Consider the following 25,739-nt stretch of genomic DNA (forward strand, 5'->3'; position numbering starts at 1 on the left):
ATCCCATACTTAGTGGGTCAACTTTAAGACTCAAAAAGAAACTAAAATACACTTGTGTACCTCATATGTAGGGGGTTAAGCATTCCAGCATTATTATATGACAACAAAATACAGATATGTCGGAACCTATGTCGTGAGAAATGTATTAAAATATCATCAGAATCCATTCTGAAGTGAAAGAAGCCTAACATTTTATTGCCTTTCATAACAAGGAACACAGACTTTGTAGGCTTTCTCTTCTTCCATCAAATCCGATCACTCGTGGCCGGGTTGGTTCAGTGGGTAGAGCAGGCGCACATATACTGAGAGGCTCATGCCTCGACGCAGAGGTCCAGGGTTTGAGTCTGACCTGTGACGATTTCCTGCATGTCTTCTCCCTCTCTCTCTCCCCTTTCTCACCTAGCTGTCCTATCCATTAAAGTCAGAAAAGCCCAAAAAATTATAAATAAATAATAGGCTAATCTTTAAAAAAAAGAAATAAAATTATATATATATATATATATATATATATATCATTCAAAAGTTAATCATTATATCATCTGTCCAACTGGTTTCATGACTGGGGCCACCACACACTGAACCATTATTGGTTCATTATTGGCCTAATCACTCAATTTACACGAGTTTATCAGTATCTCAAATCAGTGTTGATCCAGGAGAGGATCACCTTCATAAACTGACAAAACCTGCTTTTTGATCTACTATTCAAGGAAAAGTGAATGTCAGAATATCAAATATATTTATAGCCTCCCAGATCAAATGTTGCAGTATTTCATAAAAAATAATCAAAGAGAAAGATTTTCAGAAATTTCATTTTTTTTAAAGACATAAATGCTAAAATGGTCCCATCTTCTCAGATGTAAGAACTTTCTATTTTTCTTTGTCTTATTTGATTATAAAAAAAAAAAAAAACATGACTTCTGGAAATCTTTTGGATTATCTGTTAGTCTACATGTGTGTTAGTCTCTGTGTTATACGTAAATGCATGCGTGTGTACGTATTACGTAATATGTTTATATACACTTTTTTAATAAACATATTTATATCTGTATATATGTTTATATTTACCTTGTTCAGCTTTGTTGTCCTTGTTTTTAGTTGTATGTTTATTTTTGTGTATGCAGGCTGCATTGAGAGCTCACACTTCACACTTACTTTACCTTTAGAGCTGATTCTGATTCTGACATCTCTGGGTTTTGCTGTTGAAAAAAACAAGAAGACCCAACCAAAAATAGATTAATCAAGAAAATAATAATGAGAATCATCATTAGTTGCAGCCTTAATATAATGTGATGTTGGTGGAAATGCTTTGTGCCTTATGGAGTTGTATAGCCTATCTGTATCAAGATCTATAGGCTATTTATTGTTATAACAAGGCAATGCTCACGGTAAAAAAAAAAAAAAACACTATAATATAATAATAATAATAATAATATTTTATTTATATAGCGCTTTACATGGTATTCAAAGACACTTTACAGTAAAACCAGCATAGTACATTAACAGATAAGCAATAAAATCAACACATAAAACAAGCATACACTATACACGTGTTTTTTACAATACTACTATGTGAAAACTATTTGCTATCACTTTAACTTACATACTGAATTATTTATAATATATATAATATAATATTTTACAGGACTGAACTTGATTACGGTGGCAATTAAAAGCGTTTACAGATCTTGACCACTGGGTGTCGCTGTAGCTTTTAAGCACTTTTCTGGCACTAGCGGCGCAGAAACGTCGCACTCTCTCATTGGCTGTTGGTGGCAGGGCTCAAACAGTATTGCGCATGCTTAGATGGCCTTTTTTTTCGGTTAGAGATTGGAAACTGTCAGATCAGCGGAGCGTACGTCCCCTTAATACCTTCTAATATTTCACAGTACTTTCTTCCCCTAGTCTGTCATCAGATTGGAAGTGTCATCAGATTTGGATTCTAACTTTTCGACGTCTGTAGTCGAAGGAAACCGCAAAGAATGACGAGCAATTTAAAGCGGAAAGAAGAAAGTCAACTGCAGAATGGGGACGTAAAACAGCCCACATGGAGCAAAGCCTTCAACAGTACCGCTGTTTGGGAGGAGAAGGTCAGTCAGTTGTCCTTCTAAAATGTAGCGCAGCCGTGATATTGTCGCCGTTAGTTGCCCCAAAGTTCTTAATGCACATAATTTGGTGTCAGGTGTTAATAAAAAGCGGCTATCCCGCAGCTAGCTTCCATGCTACGGATTCATGTGGCTTTGTTCAAAATAAAACTACGAAGTCGACGACATCTAACTTAAATGATGCTGTGTTTTATGACTTCCTATTCATTTGAATTCACGGGATCAAGTCAGTAAAATGCCTTTTTTTTTGTTTTCTCTCACACTTACAGCTAAGTAGTTTTCATCTAGGGATCGAATCTAGGGTTGCAACTGTTAATTGAATTACTTATGAATCTGTGTTTTCTAACCAGTTGATTAGCTAACTGTTAAAGCTGAAATCGCGAAGGTTTTCATTCAAGTCACTATCACCGAAGGAGGTAACAAAATGTTGATTGAGCTTATGTCCTACTGATGAAAGTATTGCAATATTTATATATTTGCAGTATTACGACTGGGTGTCTGGCGTGACATCCGGAAGAAGAAAAAAAGAAGCTGTATTTCAGTTTTTCTCCTCACAACAAATGGAACTATGCACGCAATTCTGAAAACTTTAAGCTCATGAATCAACAAGACTCCAGACCATAGAAATAGATTCCTTCTACTTCTATGCTTCAGACTGCTGAACTCTCAGCACAATTCAATTGATTTCACTCCAATAGAAATACTAAATCAACCAGGACTGAAATCTTAAGGATTAAGTATGTAAAATGTAAAAAAAATAAAATAAAATAGTGACAAATTCTCACATTTGAGAGGCTCGCTGGCTGGAACCAATGAATACATAACATTTTTCTTTTAAATATTACTGAGACGAATTATTGATTATCAAAATTGTTTTCAGTAAATTTTCAGTTGATTGGCTGAACGACACATTTATTAATGGTCACTTTCAAAGTCTGTTTCTCCCACCAGTCATCTCAGCAGCACCTAACTATAACCTAACCCTAACCCAGACCACAGAAGTCAGTTCCACAGGCGACACTTTTTGAAGGAGAAACAGACTTTGACACAAAACTGGCGATCCATCTCGCTGTTTTAGTCAAAACATTAGATCATGCATGTCTGTTATGAACAGTTTGTCTGTTGTTGTTTTTCTGGCGAAGGAACTAGAGCTGGACAAACCCTGATTGGCATTACATTTTTTTCAATCAAGTTATTTTTTTATTTAAATCAAGTTTCTGTATTTTCTCTCACAGGACGAGTTTTTAGATGTGATTTACTGGATTCGGCAAATAATTGCAGTAATCCTTGGTGTGATATGGGGTGTTGCACCGTTGAAAGGATTCCTGGGAATAGCCATGTAAGTATTCTGTGCAGCCTGTCTCAACCTTTTATCTTTTACTGAGCCTAGAGGTCTCTTCATATCTGATTGAACCATTGAAAAGACTAAAAAGTAAAAAATTTTCCCATACAAATAAAGTGGGTCCATTTAATTTCCATTCATGTTCCATGTGTTTGCCTTCTTAGATTCTGCATCATCAATGCTGGCGTCCTGTATGTATACTTCAGCAGCTTTCAGCAGATTGATGAGGAAGAGTATGGTGGCACGTGGGAACTCACCAAAGAAGGCTTCATGACATCTTTTGCTCTGTTTCTGGTGGGGATGCTAATATATATATTTAATAATATACGTTTTGCAAAGTATGGCATATTCAGTTCAGCTTTCTTTTAGAGAAAGAGGTTCAAAAATTGGCCAAATTGTTTCTGTATTCTCAGAGTGGACAGTGCAAAGACAAGTACACTATATGATAACGGTTGATTCATGTTGGATGTCAGATTCAGTTGAGTAGCATTGGAGCACTGCTGGTCAGGTGGAGATGGTTTACCAGCTGCATTGGGAGCTCATGCTTACTTCAGTTTTAAATTAAACTAAAAGACTTGATGTGTAGTCTATATATATTTTCTTCTTAAACAGGATTATGATGTTTGAGTTAGATGTAAGACACTGCTAAAAACTTGCACTTTTAGTTAAAGTTTTTCCTGTTCATTGTGTTGTCTTGTTGTAAATAAGGGTTGTATTTTTTTTAAACGGACCTTATCTCTAAAATATTGCTAGAACTTGCAAATCCAGGGTTCTACACTGTGTTGACTTAAACAGTAACATTATGTTTTCGGGTTGTCCGTCCCATTCTCTTGAAAGTGATATCTCAGGAACGCCTTGAAGGAATGTCTTAAAAATTGGAATAAACGTGGCCGGGTTAGCTCAGTTGGTAGAGCAGGCACACGTATATAGAGGATTACTCCTCGACGCAGTGGCCGCTGGTTCGACTCTGACCTGCGGCCCTTTGCTGCATGTCATTCCCCCTCTCTCTCCCCTTTCATGTCTTCATCTGTCCTGTGGAATTAATGCCCAAAAAGATCATCTTAAAAAAAAAAAACAATTGGAATAAACGTCCACTTTGACTCGAGGAGGAAATGATTAGATTTTGGTGGTCAAGGGTTAAGGTCAATGTGACCTCACGAAACGTGTTTTTGGCCATAAACCAAGAATTCATACACTAATTATGACATTTCACACACATGTCTAATAGGATAAAATGATGAAGTGATTACATTTTTTTAATCCAAAAGGTCAAAGGTCAACTTTACTGTGACATCATAATGTTCTGCAAAAACACTTTTCTGGCCATTGCTCAACAACATAACTCAGGAGCAGAAGGGGTGACATGGCATTATACATTGGTAACACTAATCTTGGGTTCCCGCCTTGAAACAGCTGTGATAGTGTAGATCTTCTGTGCTGCCGGGTCAAAGGCGTGTGTGAAGCATCCATATTTTGCCAAAAAATACACTTCCACCCAGATTTAAAGTCTTCGCCACACATAGGAGTCTGCACATACATGAATGTGAACTGCAACTCTGCTGGTTGACGGAGGCATACTTAATCTACTGTTTGTGAAGCATATATGATTTGATCATTGGTGTCTAATCTGTTTATTTTTCTTCACCAGGTGGTGTGGATAATCTTTTACACAGCTCTACATTTTGACTGAGAGGAATCCAGAGGACACTAAATATGAACATTTCTGTTGAAGTAAATTGTCAAGACTGAGGAACTCCATGGCTTGAGGGGTGTCAACACTCCTACATACAGTATGACTTTTCAGTGTGCAGTGCATCATGGGAATCCTAGTTCGATTAACAAGATCCTGCAATACCACCGTGATGAACATGTTCAAACAATGTACATCTCTCTAATTTGGGGGTTCCTTTTTAAGGCACTCTTCATTACACGTCCCAAATAATTAAATTTCCTTCCTCACTACATTGTCATCATCTCTGATAAAACACTAACGAATAGTTCAGCTGAGATTGTTGCCGTTCTATTTATATGGAGGAGTAACTTAATGTAAATCAGAATATGGATTCTTTAGTATTTGTTAGTCTACAGGCCCTTTCTTTTGTTTTAGAAGAGTGACATGAATGCAGATTTTTAGACTGTAAAGATAATATAGTCATCCAAGTTTACTGCTCACTTAAGTAACAGGGAGTGGGTAATAAAAACAAGGTGAGGTTGTATGGTTATGATGGTTCAATCAGTCCATAAATGTGAAGTGTTACCTTTTTAATTTAGGGACAAAACGCACCATATTGCATGTATACAACTACCAGTAAAGGATTTTTCATGCGTCTTCATTGGTAAATCCCCCCCTCTGAAATTTCTCTCCAACATTGACCTTTTTAAGATAATAATCTGGACAGGGTAAATTAGTAAAATAATTAGTTAAAAATGCCATGGCAGTAAAGTACAGTATAGGATCCCATTTAGGTCATGTGTTTTTGAAACATTGAGAGGTGACTCGGAGCTTCCATGTTTTTGTTTTGTTTCTTTTGCTCACTGGATATAAACAGCCTTTTTGAATAAAATCTGTCAATTGTTATTTCTTCTAAAGGGTCTGGTGTCCAACAACTGTGATAGGTCACAGCCAACCACAGTTGCAATGTCACTCGTGCTAATTTTATCATCAAAAACAGATGCTGGTTGGTAAGATACACATATCAGCTGATATCCAATCCCTATGACAGTATCTACCAGCTGTTACATCAGCCAGGAACTAATAACCATCTTTAATTATCTGTCCATCCAAATAATTTCCTCAAAGCAAAGAGGGAGGCAACGTGCATGCCGTTTTCAGATGCAAATGTTCACAGATTTAAGCTAAAAACTAGTCTGTGCACTGCCATGACTTGCTGTTTGTGTATCTTGATGTCATTTATGAATGGCATTAGTTAGGAGGGTAGAAATAATGTTAATGTATTATTTTCTTTTCACATGTAGCTTCCAGATCAAAGTCTTACCTGTTTTAAAATTAATTTAAACGTGTGTGTAAATTCTGTACAATGTCCCTTTTGTCAAATCCACCTTGTATTACGCAGATTTATTTGTACTTGTGTTATATCTTGTTTGATGTAACATATTTCTCAGTATTTTATAGTGAAGAACTTTTAAAAACAGTTCTTGCAAAGTTATTGTAATGATACTGTTATATTAGATATGCAGCTGGTGTTTGAAAGGATTGTATTTTCTGATCAAATCTTTTGGGAATCATTAAACATGGGCTTTATTTGGCCTCCATTTTCAAAGATATGGTATGTGTTTATTATTGAAATGTAGAAGATATTTTAGTTTTTGTCAGATGATTATTGGTTGTTGAAAGATTTGCTTATGCATTCACCTTGGACTCCATGCTGATGTTACTAAGATGCAGATTTTCCTTTTACTGAAATGCATTGTACTAAAAATAGCTTTTAGCTTTCTCTATCTTTGCTATCTCCATAATATATGGAAACCCATTTCTGCCAAGAAAAACAAAGCAGATGGTAGAAGTGACAAAATAAATATACTCATGTTAAGTCAAAATGATATAATATAAAAGTGGAAGAAGCATTGAGAGTAAAAGTAGCAATACCATACAATGAAAATAAAAGTTGAAGAGCTGCATTTGTCATTTGACTTAGGCAGAAGTACAGAAGAATTATCAGCAACATGTAGGCTACTTGAAGTATCACAAGTAAAAATACTAATTTGCCTGCAGAATTCCCCTGGCAAGAGTTTGATCATTATTACTGAGGTATCACTGTGTAAACAGCATTTTAATGTTGTAGCCAGTTGAGCTAATTTTAACTACTTCATTTACTTTCGGTTGCATCATATTTTGAAAGCTGACTATATGATCTGTATGTAAAACACTAAAGTAACTACTAGTAACTATATCTGTTGGATAAATAGTTTGAAGTAAAAAGTACAATAGTTCTCTCATAAATGCAGTGGAGAAGAAGTATAATGTAAAATGGAAGTACAAGCACCTCAAAATGATAGCGTACTTAACCCTTTTGCATCCCTTTTCAAAAGATGCTCTGATGTCCTAAGAGGACAAAAATGTCCGTATCAAAAACTCCCATAAAATGATATATTAATAGTATTTTCCACTTCCGTCCTGAACTGCCAAATATTCATTCATTTCCCGAATAACCCTTTAAATGCCAGTTTGTTTACCTAATGCCACTGTTGTTATGAAAAAACAACACAAAAATTGGAAAAAAGTAAAAACTACAATTTTGAAGCCAGGGCTCTGGTTTGAAAGCCTTAATATAATGCATGATTTTATGCCGAAGTGGCTGTGGCATCAAACATTTTAGTTTTACTGGGTTTCAACGGGGACATTTTTGTTAGGGGTCTGATAGTCTGTAATTAACTTAACTTATTATAGGAGCTGATGTTGAACTTCCAAAATACCTTGCCAAACGTTAGCAGCCGATATTATCGAAAAATGCTACTGTGTTACTCTCTACCACTGGTTATGAGAAGTGAAAACCTTGACTCACATAGTCAATAGTACAAATTTTGACTATAACACTGTTGCATTTCTTCTTTTCCTGGTGGAAATTGGCTATAATACTACTTTTATCATTCTCCTTAATTATTAATTATATTTGTATGAATCTGTTCAGTTGAAGATTGATCAGGATCAGAATCAGAAAATGATTTATTGCCAGGTAACACTAACAAGGAATTTGCCTTGGTTGTTGGTGCATACATAAACATATTAAACATTAATATGAAAAAAATAATATAACATAAAATAAAAGTATAATAAATATGTACCAGTATTCAGTTTATTTATTAGTGTGTTGTTACTTTGTATAATTACTGTATTTGGATTTTGTTGGCACCTGCTGGAAAACAATGAATTTCAGCTAACTTGAACCTGCAGTTGCAGATGTATTAAAACGCATCGACATCATTCATAAATTCTAAGAACCAGATCATGACGTCGTCTACGCGGAAAGAAAAAAAAAATATGTGACGTAGAAACCAAGATGGCGGCTCCCCTTTCCACGATGAAATTTTGGAAGCCGGGTAAGGACGGAAAAAAGATTAACTTAGGCATAAATGTAATTGTTTCGGGTATATATTTATTAACGTGCAGCTGCCAGTAAAGTTCAGTCAGTCTCGGTTTGGCTTTAGCCGCGTTCACAGCAGCTGCGTGATCTCTGCAGCCAGTTGAGTTCAGCCCGGGTAACGTTAGCTCTGCGGAATCAAAGTATAACCTGCCAACATAAAACGCACAGGCTATGAGGCTGAAAGTATGACAGCTACGTGAATATATGCGATCAAAATTGCAGCAGTAAAAGGCTTTCATCGCTTATAGGTCCTTCGTTTTAAGTCAGGGCATTGCACTAAACCCTGGCTGTCATCCTACCAAATCTTCAGCCAGCTTAACGTTACATTTAAATAAAACATCTTATCTTCACCTTCACCTTCTGCCCTGCTCCAGGGTCTGAGGCTCCGGGAATCTCAGAGGAGCGGGAGCTCAACACAGAGACAACCGGCTCCCCCATCATCTTCAACCCGCACACAGCCCTCTCCATAGAGAAACAACGACAGAAACTCCCTGTTTTCAAGGTTTCACATCGCTTCTGAGCATGCATGAATGTAACATTAGTGTGGGAAGTGGGTTGAACGCGGTGTAGTGTGTACTGTATCTGTCAGTGAACTTTTTGTTCATTGTGTCCTATTCAGCACAGAAACAACATCTTGTACTTGGTGGAGAGCTTCCAGACTGTCATCATAGTTGGTGAGACGGGATGTGGGAAAACAACGCAGTTACCTCAGGTTAGTATAATTTCATCCATGCAACATTTTGGCACCACTTTAAAGAAAACAAAAAGTGAAATGAATGAGAACTGGTATGCTGGTGTCCATCATTTGTTATCTGCCTTTTTTAAAAAAAGGGCAAAATACCCTTAAAGTCACATAAATCTAACAGCCGAAGGCGCAACATTGCCGCAGCGGACTGATACCCTTCATGTGGCTTAACTACCACAGTGACCTTGGCTTGATGCTTACTAGCCTCTTTTTTTTTTAGCAGGATTTGGACCACATCAGCTAATTTATGCAAAGTCTGCTGTTCTGCAACATCAGTGTCTCTATCTCATGCACCTTTTTTTTTGATCTACCTATTCCTTTCATCTGACTCCTTTCAGTACCTGCTGGAGGCTGGCTGGGCGACGGAGGGGAAGGTGATTGGAGTGACACAGCCTCGGCGTGTGGCTGCCATCTCTGTGAGACCTCTCTTGATGTCCTCTGTCACACTTTGCCAATGTCATTTCACTGCAATACATTTACTTCACACTGAAGGACAGGTGCGAAATTCTTTATTTTTCCCCTCTCTCCTCCTGATAGGTAGCTAACCGTGTAGCAGAGGAGCGGGGGGCCCTGGTGGGACATGAGGTGGGCTACACCATCCGATTTGATGACTGCTCTGATCCCCACGCCACAAGGATCAAGGTATTTTTCACCACGTGCGAAGTCTTCATTACAAGCTGTCGCGTGTTTGGTTCCTTTCTGTACTTAATTGTGCCTGTGTGCTTCAGTTCCTTACAGATGGCATGCTGGTGCGGGAGATGATGGCTGATCCTCTTTTGAAAAAATACAGGTACGTGATTGTAATTAAAGTGCTGCATAAGCTGTTTTCACAGCAGATATTTTGACATTTCAAGAAAAAGCACAGATACTAACAACCGTAACAATTGTTCTATTCAAGTGTCACAGTAAGACGTCACAGTGTGACAGTTGAGCAGCTAAATGGTGCTGAAGCAGCAAAATGGAATTCAGCGATCATTCATTTCATTATTTACACCTGTGCTTTTCTGTCAAACATGTCTTCTGTGAAAAAGGTACATTGTTATTAGATTTGTGAATTTGTTTGTGTTATCAAAACTGGGTTGGACTCTTTGTAACTCTACTGTTTTTTATTGTGCTGTTATCCTCAGTGTGTTGATGCTGGACGAAGCACATGAGAGAACCATGTATACAGACATAGCCATTGGCCTACTAAAGAAGGTAATTCCAGCTGGTTCTGTCAGTGGAACAAATTAAACTTTACTATTTCAATTTATACTTTACTAGCCATGAAAATAATCATAGAAAGTTCTTTTCCAACCTGACTAAACTTCTCTGTTCCCACTGTTTTGTGTACTCCTGATTCTTCTACAGATTCAGAAAAAGCGGCAAGACCTGAGGCTGATTGTGGCCTCTGCCACTCTGGATGCCAAGGTGACTGCATCATTAAGATGAACAGATATGCTTGATTAGCGAGAACAGAGAAACAAAGACGGATAGAGGAAAAATGTCAGGTCACATTGTACTGACATCTGCGATACACTGATGAAAGACAGACACAATCAGGCCACGACTGCGCTCAACATTAAACAAGTCAGCTGAAATGCCATATCAGACATCTACTGTACTTTCGATTTAACAATATTTTATCTACACATGCAAATTATTTAGTTATACAGCAGTAGTAAGTTGCATACTTTTTTATGATGTCAGATTGAGGGCAGCCAAAGTATCGCACTGCTTTTTTGCTGCGAAACTATTCATGATCAATAATTGCCTCAGTAGTGTTCCCTTTACTAACTGTGGTATCACCTTCATCTGAAGAAATTCCACGACTTCTTCAACCTGAACGAGTCCGGGGATCCTAACAAGGACACGTGTGGAATTCTGACAGTGGAGGGACGTACCTTTCCAGTGGATGTCTTCTACACTGTCAGGTAGTCGACACACATAATCCAGTCTGAGGAAATGGTGTATCAATTGTATAATTTGCCTTTAACTCTGAAGTGTCTTTTGTTTGTTCTCAGTCCTGTCCCAGACTATGTGAAGGCTACAGTGGAGACAGTGCTGAAGATCCATGAGACGGAGGATGACGGAGACGTCCTGGCTTTTCTTACTGGGCAGGTTAGTGGCCCTTTCTTTAATATAACTCAACCTTTATTTGACAGAAGGGTGTAGATTGCATATAATTACGCTAACATCCCGTTTGTTATTTTATTACTATATTGTAGCATGGTCAGTCGTTCTTCTATTCTGATCATTTTTCCCCTTAGGAAGAGGTGGAGAAAGTGGTGTCCCTTCTGCAGGACCAGGCCAGGTCTCTGTCACGATACGGCATGAAGAAACACCTGAGAATTTTGCCCATGTACTCTGGTCTACCTTACGCTGAGCAGATGAAGGTCTTTGAGAGGACACCCAGCTCTGTTCGCAAGGTATCATGTCATTTTATAGTCTGTGAAGTTTGCATTTCCACTATTTGGTATATATTCCAAAGTCTAAGCAAAACCAAAAAGCATCCCAGTAAACAAACTGAATTGTCATTAAATGTCATGTCTTTCATTCCACTTGAATTGCTGAGATGTGTGTTGCACCTCTCAAAAAGCCCTTTTTATATTTTTTACAAAGGTATTTCTGGGCTACATATAAAATGGTAGAGATGCTAATTAATTACACACAAAATTACATAAAAGCATGACTTCCAGATATGGCCTCTATTAGGGGTGTGCAAAAAAAAATCGATTCACATTTGTATCGCGATTCAAGCTCTACCGATTCAAAATCGATTCATTGAATTCCAAAAATCGATTCATATTTTTTTTATTGTATGTCTACTGCAATCACATGGGAAAAGTAACTACATTTACATACTGTGAATCGTTTTTTTTTCTTTTTTTGTTTTTTTTAAGATTATGTTTTTGGCCATTTTCAGCCTTTATTTTGAAAGGACAGCACAAGACATGAAAGGGGAGAGAGAGGGGGATTGACATGCAGAAGTCGAACCCGGGCCCGCTGCGTCGAGGAGTAAACCTCTATATATGGGCGCCCGCTCTACCAACTGAGCTATCCGGGCGCCCTTGAATCGTTTTTTTTTTTAATCGAAAATCGATTTTGAATCGAATCTTGTGCCTAAAAATCAATATCGAATTGTGACGTTTTCTGAATCGTGCACCCCTAGCCTCTATAGCTGGTAAATCAACCATATAAAGTAAAGACATCGTTCTTACAGAAAATGATAAGAGAGCTACCACATTGAGTTACACTGTGCAGTGCAGGTGTCAACATGAGAAACAATAGCTGGTAAAAAGCGTAATTAACAAAATGACTTTTTCCTGACTGATGTTTCTTCCAGGTTGTGGTGGCCACGAACATAGCTGAGACCTCCATCACCATAAATGGAGTTGTATTTGTCATTGACTGTGCATTTGTGAAGCTGCGAGCCTATAACCCTCGCACTGCCATTGAATCACTGGTGATTACGCCCATCTCCAAGGCTTCAGCCAGCCAGAGGGCAGGGAGAGCCGGACGAAACCGACCTGGGAAATGCTTTAGACTATACACAGGTATGTATGAGTTTGCAGGAATGGAAGAATGATGGTATGTCTTGTAGAAGATCGTCTGTGAGAGACATTTGCATTGGTAACATTTGTGGCCAAGTGTTGTAGTTTTTATCCACCTCCCTCCACCCTCTCTGCCTGTCACTTTGTCTTTCCCTCCCTGTGTTTCTTATTGCCTCTGTTCCTTTCATCAGAGGAGGACTTTGAGAAACTGCCTGCCTCTACTGTGCCGGAGATGCAGCGCACCAATTTGGCCCCTGTCATCCTGCAGCTCAAAGCATTAGGCATTGACAACGTGCTGCGGTTCAGCTTCCTTTCTGTGAGTAGCTTCTTTGCATCCACAGGGTGGCTGTGATGTGTTCACCCACCATGAAAGGAATTGTACTTTACATTTTAATTAGCCCGAATGGGGCCCTGGCCTCTGGGGGAAAATGCATAGAAACCATAAAATGAATGCAGTCATTGTGTGTTTGGGATTTAAAAGATGTAATGACAAGACTTCCCAAGGACCCCCAGATTCTCATTTAATTCTGTCTTTCAGAGTAAATATTGTAATTGTTGGACTTAACATGCATTTTCATTTGTTTTTTTTAAATAATTGTGCAGCCTCCTCCAGCTCAGACCATGGTTCAGGCTCTAGAGCTGCTCTACGCTCTGGGAGGTAAGAATCAAGACTGGCAGCAGGGTGGTGTAGTGAAAAGGGAAGCTGTCCTACAACTGCAAGACTAGTGTTCCAAATCCTGTGTCGGCAAACATCTACGTACAAGCTAAGGTGTCCTTGCACATGAGGTAGAATCTTAACCAGTTGTGTGTCTTTTGGCAGGTCTGGACCATTACGGACGTTTGACTGATCCCATGGGTGTGCGGATGGCAGAGTTTCCTCTCAGTCCCATGTTTGCCAAGATGCTCCTCGAGTCAGGAAACTTTGGCTGCTCCAAAGAGATTGTTACCATTGCAGCAATGATGCAGATTCAAAATATATTTGTTGTGCCGTCCAATCAGAAGAAAGCTGCTGTAAGTGAAAAACGGGCTTTCAAACGGCACATCTTGTCTATTTTGCAGAAGTGCTTTGTCAGCATAACAATTATCCCATTTTTGCTATCTCACCCTGCAGGCCCGAGAGCACAGGAAGTTTGCAGTTGCTGAGGGAGACCACCTCACCATGCTGAATGTGTACGAAGCATTCATTAAGGTATAGCGTGTGTGAATATATGTACAATGTTTAGCTCTGTCGGCGACTTGAACACTTGGGGCTTGCGAACTCAGCACAAGTCGGGGTAAAAGTTGACTCTGATCAAGACTATGAAACCCATTCATCTTTCCTGCAGCACCAGAAAAGCTCCCAGTGGTGTCAGGAACACTTTCTCAATTATAAGGGTCTGCTGCGGGCTGTGACTGTACGAGAGCAGCTCCGGCGTCTCATGAACAAGTTTAAGGTGCCACGGACTTCAAGTGAAGGTTTGTATGTGTTATGTAACATGTGGGGTTGTATCATCCCGAGTAGAATGAGTGACATGTAAAGACGAGGCAGCGACAGTGTTTTTAATCATATAAATGTTTGCGACTTTGAATGCACCCCTTGCGTCACTGTCATGACTAAATTGAAATGGTAATTTGACACATTCATTGCTTCTTTGTTTTGCACAGGTGACCCTGATGTGATCTTGAAGTGCATTGTATATGGGTTTTTCGCTAATGCAGCCCGCATCCACCATTCTGGTTCCTACCGGTGAGGTTACTCTTAGCTGTTTGTTACTCTTTTGTTAGATATCTAACTTTTCCCAGCAAAGGAATTATCTCAGTATTCGTCCACTTTAAAAATCAACTCACTCTCGTATACATTTGCTCTGCCAGGACTTTACGAGACGATCGCGAGCTTCACATCCACCCCAACTCTGTGCTGTTTGGAGAGAAACCTCCAAAATGGTCAGTGCATTTCTTTCTGCAGCAACGTTACTACTGTGGTTTCTCCCTTATTCTTGTACATTTATGGTGTGTAGAGAATTTGCATACACTTAGAGTAGAAATGATGCTCTCCGACTTAAAAGTGTTTCCGAAGCTAGACTTAAAGTATCTTACGTTGTCTCCTTTCCAGGGTTGTTTTCAATGAAGTGGTGCAGACGGCAAAATACTACATGCGCGATGTGACCGCTGTGGAGTCGTCCTGGTTGGTCGAGTTGGCCCCTCACTTTTACAAGCAGGCCAAGGTAGGTCACAGAAAGTAACGCCATACTCCACCTTGTCATATTTCGTCAATGTAACTATTGCGAATGTTCTGAAAAGGTCAGTTCACTGTGGCTGGAGCTCTAGATACATAGCTGTTTAACATCAACGGTTTCCTGTTCTCTTTCAGCATGGTTCACTGGCTAGCAAGAGGTCCCGGGTCCTCTGAATCTTACCATCCCTTCATCGTGTTAAGACAGGAAGACTCATTGCATTAAAAGGAGAAGCAGCCTCTGAAATTGCCACTGTGCCCCTCTCCATTTCATTGTATATAAAAGTGTAATATATACTTGTTGTCCATGTCCACCCGAACAACCCCTCCACACTAGATGCTAGAATGGGATTAAGTGGATACATTATTAGCGTTGAGATTAACACACGTGATTTCAGTTAAAAGCATCTGTCTTTTTTGGCAGTGATGTAGTTTATATGTGATCTGCGAGAGTAAATAGTGATGAATGTGAGATGAGACCAGGCTGTGTCTGACCACTTTCCAGTCAAGTTTGGCCACATAGTTCACTTCATTCATACTTGTACATAGTCAGAGCAGGCTAAGGTCCAGGGAATGGCTCGTGTGCCACAGGCCCCGTCCACACCTGGTTCTTGGTTTCATTATTTTTTTAATTGCTGTATTTTTCTGCTGCATGATAAATAATGGAAGACAATGGTATGTGAGGATGATTCCCTTTGAGAGACTTATAGCTTAGTTTTTTGGGTAAATTTGCTCCCCCCCATAGCCTGGGTTTAGCCTGGTTTATAGCTTTATGTTTTTAACTGGTTTACTTTATTTCTTAACTCTCTGTACCTTCACACAGAATGTAGTGGTATATATTTTCAGGAAGGAAACATGTCTTTATCTTTTTCGTCTAATAATGATACTGTGAAAAGACTCCTTTACTTTTTGATCCTGGTTTTCCACTGTATTGTCACTTTACTACAGTCTAGCGCCGACATAGTGGCCTTGTCACCACTCTGTGCCAATTTTTCTTTATAAGCCTATTTCACATTTCACCCAAGCATTGTAAATGAAAAGCTGTGAAATCAAAAATGAAGTGCCATTTGTTCCTGTGATGACATAAAGTGCATTAAGAGCCTCAAAGAAACAGTAGCATTTATCCGATTTCAGCCGTCATAATTGCCTTTCTTCTTACGATTTTTGAGCAAGAACTTATTGTACTTTTTGTCCCGTTACCATTAACATCATCTACCAGGTTTTCAGAAAAATGGCCAATTATTTGTGATTTACATTCCATATTCACTGCATGTGTTCTGCATTTCCCGCTTTTGTTTTCTTTATGGTTTTGTTTTTCTTCAGAGGTATTTGGCCCTGACAGCGTCAGTAAGCAGTATATTAAAGGTTTGTCATTTGCTTTCAAACAAGTAAGGTCACTGTCACCAAAGTTCATTTCTGCCTGCATGGTTTTTTGTAGATCTTGTTCTTGAGGTTACTACTGTAGGTAGATTCAGTGAAACTGTAATCAAACCACAGAACAACTCGCCATTTCGTAAATAGGTAAACCAACTCAAATTAAATGGATATACAAATGGAGCACCTTTGCATGTTAAATGGTACTTTGATGTAGACGATAAACATCACACATTACGATCACCTTGTAGGACTTATTGCAAATGAAAACATTGACATGTTTATCCTCGTTTTTGCTGATACTGAGTATGTATGCAGCCAAAGCAGTAATCTGTAGACCTGTGTAATTGCTCACCTTTGAGATAAAAACTGTCACCTGCCATTTATTCCTCACATCCTCAAATAAAGCCTTATTGGTCATGCACTGAGTGTTAGCTTTTGATAAATTTTTTCCACACTGAACTACTTGGTGTACTTTGAATACAGTGCACCTTTGCCAGGAGGTGTCAGTGTTGTACCACAAACTGTGCTCACTTCGAATGATTCCGAAGATCAGGAAGAGGGTATTTGTGAGTGTCTGTATGTATTCGTTCCCCTTGTGATAAGTCTGTAACTTAAAAATGGTTGTTTTGACTTAGATTTCCATTTAGGGATGCAGGATGATGAACATGCTGTATGGACCTACCTGCAGTGATCTGTAGCACAGCAAATTGATATTTGTACACGAATGTGAGAATATGTCGACTGCAGGGTTAGCCATTTAAAGATATTAAAGATCCACGTTTATTTTTCTCAGAATGTGTTCCTGTCAGTGCTGTGGAAACTTTTGTTTGGGAATATGCAATGCTAAAATACAATATTAACTGACTTTATAAGGGTCCTGCTTTATTAGCTAATGTTAGGCCCAGTCTTGAGGTCCTTGTGTCAAACTCTAGTTTTAAGACCCTCATTATTTCAGTTTTGTGCTCAAAAGTTGCATATATTTAATCTAAATTATTGTATGTAATAACAATTTTAGAGATACAATCTGGGACCAGGTAGTATTCTAGCATAGAAAGACTGTTGCAATTACTATGTTGCAATTTTGATAATTCCATTATGCACTATTAAAGCACAATTTAAAAACTTAAAACGTTAAGATGGCTTATGTATTTTTTTTTACCAATCCTAAGGCTTGCAGAGAAACCTAGTGTGAAAATCTAGTTTTGATACTTTATATATTTATTATGTGTACATGGTACATTCAATTATCACACACTGGCAGTGGTTCTTGCCCACCAGAGGGCAGGTAAAAGCTGTAGGAGTGCAATACACCTCTCAGCCATCAGTGGAAGCACTGAGCACATCGTTGCTAAGCAGCAGAGTACTAAAGAAGAAGAAAAAAACGTGTCAATTTACCTGCGTGGGCGTGGCACCAAACTGTCTGCTGGTCCCTGAATGTGTCTTGTTCATGGATGTATAATAACCATCGACTGTATATTATTAACAGTCTATGATAATGACGTCTTTTTTAACGTCCTATTTTAAACGTCCGTCAGTTGGTAGTTAACGGACGTGTGTAAAGTGTGTGCTTTACCAAAGTTGATCTTAACACAAATGTGCTATAGAGGGTTTTCAAGACGCGTCATCAGACGCGTCATCAGACCCGAAGTCGCCATGTTGGAGGTAGTCCGCATCACAACAAAGCACAGACACTGAAGTAGATCCCGAACGGCGTTAAGGAAAATGGTTAATTATTGCCGTGTTTTAGGTTGTACCAAAAGGTCAGACCGAGAAAAACATATGGAATGTTATCGACTTCCAAAAGTTATTAAAAACCAGGGAGAGGAATGTCAGAAGTTATCAGAGGAAAGGAGGTGCTTGTGGTTGGCAAAGCTCAACCAAGATCTACAAGGGAAAACTCTGTCTTGTTCGGTCTTTGAAATGAAAAAAAACGATTGAGAGTCACTTGGCTACACCTTGAGCATCACAATGATATCATACAGTTAAGATTAGGTTGATTAAAGACATTATTGCATTACTTACTTTGGCCTTCACAACACATTGGTCGTTGATGACTTGGTACTGCGTCTCCCTCACCCATCCACACACCATCTGGTTATAGGCCTCCAAACCTTTGTAAGATTTAAGGTCTTCCGCTGTGTATGGGCTCGGTGAGAAAACCAGGTAGTTGACTATATCGGGATATGCAGGAGATGAATATGAAGGAAGAATCACCAGGTCGCCATGGATCCAAGAAGAGGGAGCCAACTTGTAGGGATCTGCACCGCCAGTAAACTGTAATTTCTCAAAATATCACACCTTTTCTTGTGGTCCAAGTCCTTCCCTATATGCCTTTGCATCTTGGACGCGTTTTGATGAGCTTTTCTGTTGTTTAGACATAAAGTATTAAAGTATCCAAAGTGCACAATACTCCATTACTCCATTCAGTTGTTTACACCGAGTGCCTCCAATATGGCCGCGCATCCAGGTTACCGCCCAGAACGTGACGTTGGTGAAAACCCTCTATTGGAACTCTATAAGGTGTGTATGCTAACAGTTTATTTAACTGACAGATTTGGTTTTCAAGTGGACCTTAGTCAGCTAGCTAGCTAGCTATAGTTTGCTACTAGCCCTGTAGTTTGATACCTAGCTAACATTATTGATTGCTGTTTCATGTAATATTGTTACTGCCTGATGCTCCATATTTTGTTCAATATTGAATGCTTTATGAAAGATATGACAGAAAACAATTACTCTCCAGAACAAACTTAAATATGAAGAAATTTTTTTGTTGGCAGTTTGTAACTTACTAGCCTAACACTTAACTGTGTAGCACTGGGTCAGATTTCATCTTTAATAAACATGTTAAGTGCTTTATTTGCTTTATGGCTCAAAACAGGAAGAAGGCTACTGTTTTACAGACATAAAAGGAACATACACTATTTAAGATACCCACAATTACAACTGTTAGCCAAAAAGTTAACTTCTTGACTCCATCAAGCTTCCGATCCAGAGTTGACTCATGGCAAGAAAACTCACTTCCTGGTATGATTTCACAAACCAGTTTGTTTTAGTCTGTGTAAAAATATAACTGTATTTTGAGAGGTACTTGTAGTCTTGCCATCAGTTTGCAACACAAAGGTTGTTTATGCATTTGTTTCAACTTAGTGCACTTAGGGCTGTTTGTTTGTGCCAGTTGATTTGCTTGCTATTTCGGCAGACTAACTTTTTTGGTGCATACTTCATATTTTGAAATTGGTTTCTTATCCAGCCTCGGTCCTCCTTTACACTATTTAGGTTTAGCATTGCACTTCAGTTGGTAAATGCAGCTGCTTCTTGTCAGCTATCAGAATCAATTAGTAGGTTATTAAGAAGGATATGGAGTTTTCATAGTTGAATGAACTAGGGAAGGAGATAAAAGGCAGGGACAAGTCCTTAACTACATGCCAAAACAGGTGTCATTATCAGGAATTGGATTATTCAGACACATGCATCCCGCTATTCACACATATCTAACAGAGAAGGCATTCATTTTTTTTACCATAATAAAAGACATCAGACGCAATATATTCAATATATTGTTGTTGGCTATAAGTTTATTGCCACCACTTAGGCTATATATCGTAGCTCATTGCAATCGGTGTGTGTGAACAGGTGAATAAGAGGCAAATTGTAAAGCGCTTTGGATAAAAGCCCTTTATAAATGCAGCCATTTACCATTTAAGATAAGTGGGCATTTCAGGAGATGTGTAACTCTGCTCTCCCAGCATACGGTTACTCGCTTTTACCCCCTGTCTTTGGTGTCAGCGGTACGGCTTCTTCTTACCCCACTGACCTACACATATATTATTTAACAATGATTTTTTATTGTTTTCTCGTTCTGACCTACACATTTACATAAACAGACTAAAACAGACAGAGAAAGAACGTGTGGTGATGACTGCTCCCACAGAGATGGCTAGAAGCATTCAGAAAATTACAGAGTTGCATTTTTCTGTCGCACGCACAGAACGTACGCTCAAGTCGGCGTCGCTTCGGTGTGTTCGGGTTGGTGTGTCAGAGCCTTTAGACACAGAGAATGATAAAAAAGTTGAAATTAAGTTATTAATAGTTACTGGGCCCCATTAGTATGATGATTAACTTTTTAGGCCTTTTTTCAAGTGGCTAAAATACGTTTTGCTGCTGCCCCCATACACAGCAGTACATTGCTTAGCTTTCGTGCCAGTACGCCTGCCTGCTTCTCCAAAACTGGGGGTGTGCCGACCGCCATCTACTGAAGGTAATACACTGACTATGGACAAGTATATCATATAACTCACTTAAAAAAATCCAAACTATCCCTTTAATTCACTATAACGAATGTGTGGTTAATTCAGTTCAAATCTCTTTAATCTTCAGCATACCTACAACACAGCATCTCTTACCCTCCATTAACAAAGTACAACAATCTGTAGTGGATATTTTGGCTTCACTTTTGCACAGTGGGAGTAAGTGGAGACACGTCGTTTTTTCATAGTCTATTCCCTCCATTTTCAACAGAGTACGACAATCTGTAGTGCAGATATCGGAAATAATGGTTTGCCTCTAGAGTCAATTAGTCAGTCATGGTTATTACTTACTACCCAATTAAACTAATAAGGCATTCACTGTATAAATTGAAAACAATGCAAAGTGCAGCCCTCACATTAGTCAGTCATGACTAAATATCCCACTACCGTGCAAAATATGGATCTTCCAATGCACATGTTTTCTCCCAGGGCTTGAGAGTTGCCTGGCTACCTCAGGGAACCAGATTTGGGTTACCGTCAACCAGTTGGGGTCAGGTCATGCAGCCACCTTTCTTTCTTTTTTAAACTGCATATATTGTCCATGGTGATCTGTTGTCCAGGTAAATGAGAGTTCTGACTAATTGATTTTGTTCTGTCTGAATTGTTGAGTAAAATTGTGTGTGTGTAGACAAAAACAAAATTTAGTTAAAACCCATAAATCGAATAACCTAGACTATAGTGCCCTATCTGAAGCTGCTGAACTCAAGCAAATAAAACTTGAACAGATTGATAGATTTACTGCAATGCCTGTGTAAAGCACACCTTCATCAGTGAGATGCCATGGTTTCCAGTTCCATGGAGCACATTGTGAAGTGCCACAGAACTGAATAAACAGGAGAGGGCAGCTTAAAACAATCGGAAAGTTGCTTAGTACGTAACCTTTTAATACATTTTCTCTATCATTTATTTTATTTTGTATTATTTGTGAAAAGCCTTATTCTCTGTGACATCCAGTTAGTGTACCTCCTGTGTCTGTAACAGTGAGAGAGAACCAACAAAAACATTTGTGCTGTGAAAGTATTATTAATCATTCTGGATATCAACTTCTGTTAAGATATGGAGTGCAATTGCACAGCATCATGGACACTGCAAATATAAACATTTTATTCAAACAAAACATGACCACCAAGCTTTAAGCAACCATGAAATCTGTCATGAGCCCATAACATAGTTTGGTTACTCACAGTGTCTCAATATGGGAATTGTCTTATGTGGCTTGTATGTCCTGTATTTTAGGTATCCTCAGTGAATGAGACAATGCTGCATCTGTCTCTGTGTCGTCAGATGGGATTTGGAAGGAGGCTCTTCCCCACCTGATGTCTTTACTGAGTTACAAGAACAAGTAAGAGAAGTAAAGCAAATTGTCTTCTTTTGTTTTTCAGTTCCACTCAGTTGCCCATTAATGTTGTGCAACCACATACATGCGAGTTGACAGCCAGAGGTATCAGTGATTAATCGCGTGCATGTGACTCGGATGAGGCAGCAGCTTGAACAGGTTGCACGTACGTGGTTGAGTGTTCCTCACCATATTTCAGTGCTGTCAAAAAATCATTGACATGTTCCATCCAATTCAAAGAATGTTTAACTGTTTTAAAGGGTTTGATGGGAAAGCAAGTCAAGTATGACTTGTAATTACCCCCTGTACAAAGTTAGTACATGTTTTGACAGAAAACAGTGTGGTTAATATTTCTCCCCTCAATGAACAACCAGTAATAACTGATTTTCCCCCCCAGTTTTTTGATGATCTTGTTTGTTGAAGGGGTTCACAGTTGATCTTAGACTTCTATTTCCTTCATCCCACATATGATAGCTATGACGATATATACCCCTGATACCATATAACTTTGCTATTTCCCTTTATATTTTTGGTTGTGTTAGGCCGTCATGTGAAATGTGACAAACCAAGGAGCAGGACTGCTTTATGGAACATTTTTACATGATTTTTACATGAATGTGATAAAGTATGTTGATTTGTCAGGTATTTAATTACATGGATTAGTCAAAAACAGACATTCCAGTCTTGTTATTCTCTACATCAACTGTTTCTCATTATTATTTTAATAAAAAAAAATATATATTTCACATTTTCTAGACCATGTCATATACCATATCATATCATATCATGATAAAGGATTGTATCCATATCACCCACTTATTTGTCAATGTTAGTATGTGCATGAGATCTCATGAGTCAGCAGGAGGGGCTAGGAGGCACTGCTTGGACTTAATGACAGTTAAGCATATCTTTCCTGGCTTGTACCCTGGGAAAGTGATAAGCATATATATACTGTAAAAAATTAACATGCACAACAACATATTGACTTACACTTTTATTTAGAATACTTTATAAGTGAATAAATAAGATACATTTATGGTTACTTAGTGTCATTTGCTGTATGTATTGGTTAAGCAGGAGGGAGAGAGAAAATAATTTTTGCATTTAAAATCATGAGTAATTTATTATTTAATTATTGTACATTGTTTTACAAATCCTCTTTTTACCTGGCTATATTCATTAACACAAAAATAACACTATGCTCTTGTACATGGTGTGTGGATGTGATTAGCTCTCAGAACATTTTTTTTATAGCATGAACAGTAGCTGTATGCATGAAAAAAAAAAAAATCCAAGAGATTTCAAGCATGTGAGGAATTTCTACATTTGGGAGGGAGGATGCAATCAGTAGCATGGGACTCGCAGAGGCCTCCTCGGGTGACAAATTGAAAGTGTCTCGGTCTAGTTTATAGCCCTGATCAGGTCAAACGAAAAATATTGGAGGTCTGGGTGAGGAGACAGGCCCGCCTGGTGCAGATAAATGGACTGATCATTTCTTATTGAGAAACAATTCCTAAAAGGTAGTTTACTGTGTGACTGGGGAAGCGGCGAGCGGAGAGCAGAACACGCACCCACTGCTCCCTCCCTGACCCTTCCTCCACTGCCGGAATTAAATGGATAGAGAGAACGCGTGTTTCTGATGGCACTCCTCCGCCAGAGAGACACTCCATTTGTTATGAAGTAGGGGTTCTGATGAAGTGTAGGGAGCTCCTCTTTCTTTTTTCCCCCTTTTTTTTTATCCTTCCTTTCTAAGGCAGTACAAGGCCGGCCTTCAGTCTGCTTCACATGAAATGGATGGAAGGAGCCGATTGAATTTTACACTCCCCTGGTCATGATTAATGTGTTTGGTGTGGGGCGTCTTGGCAGTGAAACTCCACTACCACTAGCTGGTGCTCAAGCTCTCCCATGGCTGTTAAAGCAAGGCAGTTTTGTTCAAGAAACCGGTCCTTTGATAGCCCACAACCCCTTCAACTCCTCTCCCCTTGTGTTAATAGAAAATCTCTGCTCTTGCCCACTCCCTCGTTATTACTTCACGGTCAGTTTCTCAGTGTGCTCTGTACCCAGTGTTACTTGGCAGGCTGTGCTGTAAATGTCAATTTATCACTTAACCCATTGTTAAAGGGTGAGAGGCCTAATAAAAGATGCCAAGTCATGTTATCGGATTCTTTAACAGATGATCATGGTGTCAGTTTACTTATTCAGACTTCATGCATGGACCTAAAATTACACCAGATTTCCAAGAGTGGACCATTTGTCTTTGAAAACTGTTTTTATTATTATTAATCTGTTATGGTAGGTTAAAAATGTTAACAGCAATGTTGTAAGTAATGTGTAAAGTTCAAGTACGAAACAACACAGAGAATTACAAATATGTTTCTATAAGACATAAACACAGAAGTTTCAGAGCGATAAGATAATTGTATTATTCTGTGAATTAGAAAATGAACTCACTATCGTGACCTGGACCCGTCCAGCTGCAGCTGATCCAGACATCTTCAGAGTATCTGATGATAAGGGAGCCATATTTATTGGCAGTAAGGCTGGGGGGAACAGACTGGATTTACAGACGTGCCTTAGATGAGAGATCAATTAAGAGGTAACTGAGTGGATGAGCCAGACTAAGCAGGAATAGGAGCAGGTTTAATTTTTCATAAATAATGTACAGTCTGTGAAGAGAAAAGGAGATAGAGGCAGTGCAGCCAGATACCAGTTAGATCCTTATTTTTTGTAATTTGTTTTCTCCTTTCTCTTAATGTCCACACCATATTTCGTTTCAGTCATAATCTTGTTTCCTCATCACTGCTGTCCATCTATTTCCACATCAATTTTGCCATCTACTGTACAAACAAATATCAAATGTGTTTATACAGTTATAGCCCAATAGAAGCCCTTTAAGTGGATTGTGTGTTGCCCTGCTGGAAGTCCCAGTGCATCCTCGTCCTCAGTAGTCCAAACCCTGCTTTGATCATCAGGACTTCGGCGGATGATGGATGGAGCTGTCGCGCTCCAGGTTGTCATAGCATCTGTTGCATGGTGCTCACTGTATCCTGCTCTGTCGATGCTTGCATGCACACAGCTGGGTCTCCACCTCTGTTTGTGTGCGGGCCGTTTAGTGGGTGATGATGGAAAATGAGAAACCCAAACCCACCTTTCAGCACAAACCTCCTGAGTAGGGGTGTGCAAAAAAGCTCTAGCGAATTTTTATTGTATGTCTACTGCAATCACATGGGAAAAGTAACTGCATTTACATACTGTGAATCGTTTTTTTAACCGAGAATAGTTTTTGAATCGAAAATCGATTTTGAATCGAATCTTGAGCCTGAAAATCAATATTGAATCGAATCGTGACATTTTCTGAATCGTGCACCCCTACTCCTGAGGTTTGAATTTATATCTGTCTAGCATGCTATAGGTAACAAGGTGAACTGGTATCTCTTATCAAAAGAGGTGATCCAGGCTCCTTTTCGCCAGACCTAAGCTGACTTTTAACAGAATGGGTGTCTATGGTTGAAATGGTTTAAAAGTGGCCAGGTCCATCCTGTACTTACGTTTGGTGGGGGTGAAGGTATAGAGGGAGAGGAGAGGAGATAACTGGAGATAAAAACAATGGGAGAGTGACGAAGGGAGGGATGGCTGAATGAGGGAGAAATCAATAGGAAATCAGTGTTTGGGGAGGGCCT

At 39.0% G+C, this 25,739-nt stretch overlaps 2 protein-coding genes across 2 annotated transcripts; both read left to right on the forward strand.

The window, feature by feature from the left end:
• Positions 1 to 1,804: 1,804 nt before the first annotated feature.
• rab5if (RAB5 interacting factor) lies at positions 1,805 to 6,730 on the forward strand. The gene is made up of 4 exons (XM_078255167.1): positions 1,805 to 2,090; positions 3,341 to 3,444; positions 3,612 to 3,741; positions 5,096 to 6,730. Exons 1-4 carry the CDS (start codon positions 1,983 to 1,985, stop codon positions 5,135 to 5,137), a joined length of 384 nt encoding a protein of 127 aa, XP_078111293.1. The 5' UTR covers positions 1,805 to 1,982; the 3' UTR covers positions 5,138 to 6,730.
• Positions 6,731 to 8,432: 1,702 nt separating this feature from the next.
• dhx35 (DEAH-box helicase 35) lies at positions 8,433 to 16,842 on the forward strand. The gene is made up of 21 exons (XM_078255168.1): positions 8,433 to 8,505; positions 8,924 to 9,051; positions 9,169 to 9,261; positions 9,633 to 9,710; positions 9,832 to 9,936; positions 10,023 to 10,084; positions 10,422 to 10,491; positions 10,645 to 10,704; positions 11,095 to 11,207; positions 11,298 to 11,394; positions 11,544 to 11,702; positions 12,620 to 12,830; positions 13,019 to 13,143; positions 13,431 to 13,485; positions 13,648 to 13,838; positions 13,939 to 14,016; positions 14,153 to 14,282; positions 14,472 to 14,553; positions 14,679 to 14,750; positions 14,920 to 15,031; positions 15,178 to 16,842. The coding sequence occupies exons 1-21, from the start codon at positions 8,466 to 8,468 to the stop codon at positions 15,214 to 15,216; spliced, it is 2,100 nt and encodes a 699-aa protein (XP_078111294.1). The 5' UTR covers positions 8,433 to 8,465; the 3' UTR covers positions 15,217 to 16,842.
• The last annotated feature ends 8,897 nt before the right edge of the window (positions 16,843 to 25,739 follow it).

This window comes from Sander vitreus, chromosome 7 (assembly GCF_031162955.1).
Source record: "Sander vitreus isolate 19-12246 chromosome 7, sanVit1, whole genome shotgun sequence".
NCBI classification, from domain to species: Eukaryota; Metazoa; Chordata; class Actinopteri; order Perciformes; family Percidae; genus Sander; species Sander vitreus.